The sequence below is a fragment of the Myotis davidii genome, unplaced genomic scaffold, assembly GCF_000327345.1.
Source record: "Myotis davidii unplaced genomic scaffold, ASM32734v1 scaffold37, whole genome shotgun sequence".
In the NCBI taxonomy this organism is placed as follows: domain Eukaryota; kingdom Metazoa; phylum Chordata; class Mammalia; order Chiroptera; family Vespertilionidae; genus Myotis; species Myotis davidii.
This window is the reverse complement of record NW_006289395.1, coordinates 1,628,312-1,632,542: the sequence shown is the minus strand read 5'-3', so window position 1 is coordinate 1,632,542 and position 4,231 is coordinate 1,628,312. Positions and strand designations below refer to the sequence as shown.

The window sequence follows — 4,231 nt, the reverse complement described above, 5'->3', positions numbered from 1 at the left end:
TAGGAAGCGGAGCAGGTGGTGGTGAGAGACCTGGTGCCCTCTGGGGGGAGGTACGGGGACCAGAATCAGGGCCGCTCATTGGCCTTTAAGGGGGACCCCAAGCCCTCTCTGTGTCTCTTGAGTTTCCAAGAATAAGAAACTTGCCATTATGTCTTAATGGGCACGATAGGGTTGAGTGTTGATACGATTTTCGGAGCCTCTTACTTCATAAAGGAATCTGACCACTGGCCGTTCCCTTCCCAGCCGGGCTGTGTCTGAACTGCTGGAGCCTGCAGGAGCTGGTCAGCAGGGACCCGGGCCACTTCCTCATCCTCCTGGAGCAGATCCTGCAGAAGACACAAGAGGTGAGGCTGGCCAGGGGTGACGGTGAGCTGGGATCAGCCGCGTGGTCAAGAAAGAGGCCCCCACAGAATGTTGGATCTGGGTGCCTGGGCCGCCGAGGGGCTTGGCAAAGGCTCTGGGAACCTGCGAGCTCGGTGTCAGCCATGGATCGAAGGGTTCTGGGCAGGGATGTGGGCCTCGCAATGAGAACACGTGGTATGTGAGCCAGGGCCCTTTAAGCTGCTTGCGTGTATGTCAAGGTATCGACTAGAGAAGGGCAGGAAGCATTGCTGGACTCCTTTCTTCAAAAAGATCCATGAAAACAAGGACTGATTAGAGAGGTAAACCGAGACCCCTCTAACAGGTCAATAAATGGGCCTTCACGTCTAAGAGGAAGAGTGCCGTCAGAGCTGGGCTGGGCTGGGGTTCCGGGACAGCCGCGTCCCTAAGGAGGATTATGGCTCCTTCCTGAAGAATTCTCTTTAAAGTTTTGTTGTTGTTGTTATTTGTGTGTGTTTTAAATTTTTTTATTGATTTCAGAGAGGAAGGGAGAGGGAGAGAGAGATAGAAACATGAATGATGAGAGAATCATTGATCGGCTGCCTCCTCCATGCCCCTTACTAGGGATCCAGCCTGCACCCTGGGCATATGTCCTGACTGGAAATCGAACTGTGACCTCCGGTGTAATAGGTTGACGCTCAATCACTGAGCCACACCAGCTGAGCTAAAGTTTTGCTTTTTAATACATGACTGAGTTGCAAAACATTGGCCTTTCTCTATTAGCTGACCCTTTACCTATAAGAAGAAAGTACAGTGGGGCCTTGACTTACAAGTGTCCCGACTAATGAGTTTTTCGAGATACGAGCCGTCTCTTGGCCGATTTTTTGCTTTGAGTTGCGAGCTAAAATTCGGGTTATGAGCCAGCTTCAGATACCCCACCGCTAGTTGGCGCAGCGAACGTCACAGTGAACGCCACAACATCAGCCCACCATCACGTGTCTCACTCGTTCACTTTATGATTTGACATACGAGTAATTTGAGTTACGAGCTCCGTCATGGAACGAATTAAACTCAAGGCCCCACTATACTGGTTTATCAAGACTCCCAAGGTCCCAGCTCTAGCACCGCCATTTGCCTGGTGCGTTTATACGCAAACCCACTAAGGAGAGCTGACCCTCCCCTGGAATGCTTAACGCACAACCCAAATGTAAAGGATCAACTACTGTGCAGTGACAGGGGAGCAGGCACATGGTCTCTTCAGGAAAAAGAAAAGGAGAACCTTAAATTTGAGCCTGCGAGGTCACCAGGCAGCGGGGATGTGGGGCTGCCACTGAGGCTTCAGCCTGTGAGCTCTCGACGGGGCTGAAAGGCCGAAGAAATATAAAACCCGGGCTCAGGTGTGTATGTGCTGTGGTGGGTGAGCACTCTAAAAGAGACAGTGCACAGCCCTGACCGGTTTGGCTCAGTGGATAGAGCGTCGGCTTGCGGACTGAAGGGTCCCAGGTTCGATTCTGGTCGGGGGCGTGTGCCTGGGTTGCGGGCACATCCCCAGTAGGAGGTGTGCAGGAGGCAGCTGATCGATGTTTCTTTCTCCTCATTGTTTCTAACTATCTCTCTCCCTTCTTCTCTGTAAAAAATCAATAAAATATTTTTTAAAAAGGCAGGGCACAAAAGAATAACTAGAACTTTAAACATATACAGGAAAAATGTTGCCCCTGTGATCATAGAACAAATGCAAATTAAAACCATATTGAGACAGCCTTTGCCTAGCAAATTAGCAAAAAATTATAATAAGCAATGCAGAGAAGGTTGTACTGAAGCTGGCACTTTCAAACACATGAGATCTTATAAATGGCAAAATCCTTTTGGAAAGCAATGGGGCAATATGTTCAAAAGATAGTAAATATGTTTATCATCTCGATTGATTCCACTTCTTGAACTGTATCCTAGATAAACCATACAAACTGTAGAAAAAGAAATTTGCTCAAAGGTTTTCATTGCAAAAGTAATTAAATAGCAAGAAATGACCTCAAATGTCTAAAATGAAACTAATACAGTATAGGTATCTACCAGAAGGAATATTATACAGCTAATAAAATAATGGATACTATCCAAGGGTATTAACACAATTGAATATGTAATAAAATTACAACAGTAATATTTATTAAATGGCTTCAGGGAAATTGATGAAACACTTGGAAAAACACAGAGTGAGAATCCTAATTCATACCATACAGCAAATGGAATTTTGGATGTCTTAAAGACTTAAATTTAAGAAAATAAAGCTTCAAAGAAAATACATGAGTATTCACATGATCCTTGCATGACAAAGCAAACATCCATGAAGGAAAAAATTAACACATAATTCATGTACACAAATAATCCATACATTTAAAAGCAAACAACAGACTGGAAAAAAAACCCACTTTACAATACAGGTAACAGGTAAATGTATAACCAGAAGGGGAACAAGAGGTGGGCTTAGAGATCATGTAACAAAACAGAAATTCATCTATAATATTACATGTAAAAGACATTAAGAGTAAAAATATGCACACTATGAAGACTTTGCAGAGGAAAATACACAGGGAAACACTGTAAGGAGAAATACGTTGAAACTTTAGCAGTGGTTGAGTTTGGAAGGGGCCATCGTGCATGGAGTTTTTTTCTAATTTCTGTTTTCCAAATTTTGTCTCGTGGTTGCATTGCTTTTCATTGAAAAAAAGAAAAGAAAAGAAAAAAGAAAGAAAGACTAGCCTAGCTGGCATGGCTCAGTGGTTGAACATTGATCTATGAACCAGGAGGTCACAGTCAGGGCATATGCCCAGGTTGTGGGCTCAATCCCCACGGCGGGTGTGCAGCAGGCAGCCAGTCAATGATTCTCTCCCATCATTGATGTTTCTATCTCTCTCTCCCTCTCCCTTCCACCCTGAAACCAATAAAAATGTATTTAAAAAAACAACAATAAAACAAGGACGCGCTGCTCTGTTCTGCACCCGTGAGTGAGCCTCACCCTCCTCTCCTGTCCTCTTCCACAGGTCCAAGAGAAGGGTTCCTATGACCTCTTCACGCCCCTGGCCCTGCTCTTCTACTCCACGGTCCTCTGTGTAAGTTCCAGGGCGGGCCAGGCTGGGAGCGGGGGGAGGAGAGAGAACAACCCGCACAGGGCAGCCATAGCCCTCACGACTCTGAGGATAAACACTGGGAGAGAAACTGTCAATCAATGACACCTGATGCCTGTCAACCTTCTGATGGCTTCAGCTAAGCCAGTGGTTCTCAACCTTCTGGCCCTTTAAATACAGTTCCTCATGTTGTGACCCAACCATAAAATTATTTTCGTTGCTTCTTCATAACTGCAATGTTGCTACTGTTATGAATTGTCATGTAAATATCTGATCTGCAGGATGGTCTTAGGCGACCCCTGTGAAAGGGTTGTTTGACCGCCAAAGGGGTCGCGACCCACAGGTTGAGAACCGCCGATAAGCCGATAAGCCACACTTCCCACCGGACTCAGACCTTCTTCTGTAACTCATCTCCAGTAACTCATGTGGATGCTGCTGTCCCTGGCACATCTGGCGCCCATGGAGGAACCAGTCACAGCCTCTCACAAGCCATGTAATAGACCCGTTAAACAGCTTCTATGCCCACCTCATTTTGTGCCCCAGCGGTCAGTTTTACCCAACGTGATCACCCCCTATTTGCCAGACTGGGGGCATCAAATGAGTCCATGCACAATGAGTCAATTCCCTTCACAGAAGAAATGTTTCCCTCTAGTAAGGATAAATGGGGTTTAGACCAGTGGTTGGCAAACTGCGGCTCGCGAGCCACATGCGGCTCTTTGGCTCCTTGAGTGTGGCTCTTCCACAAAATACCATGTATGGGCACGCACGTACAGTGCGATTGAAACTTC

At 46.3% G+C, this 4,231-nt stretch overlaps 1 protein-coding gene across 1 annotated transcript in view; it reads left to right on the top strand.

Annotated features, from left to right (window-relative positions):
• PIK3R5 (phosphoinositide-3-kinase regulatory subunit 5) overlaps positions 1-4,231 on the top strand; it is a 34,385-nt gene that overhangs the window by 2,287 nt on the left and 27,867 nt on the right. The window contains 2 exon segments of the mRNA XM_015562536.1: positions 196-344; positions 3,360-3,428. Coding sequence (XP_015418022.1) covers positions 196-344; positions 3,360-3,428 — 218 coding nt within the window.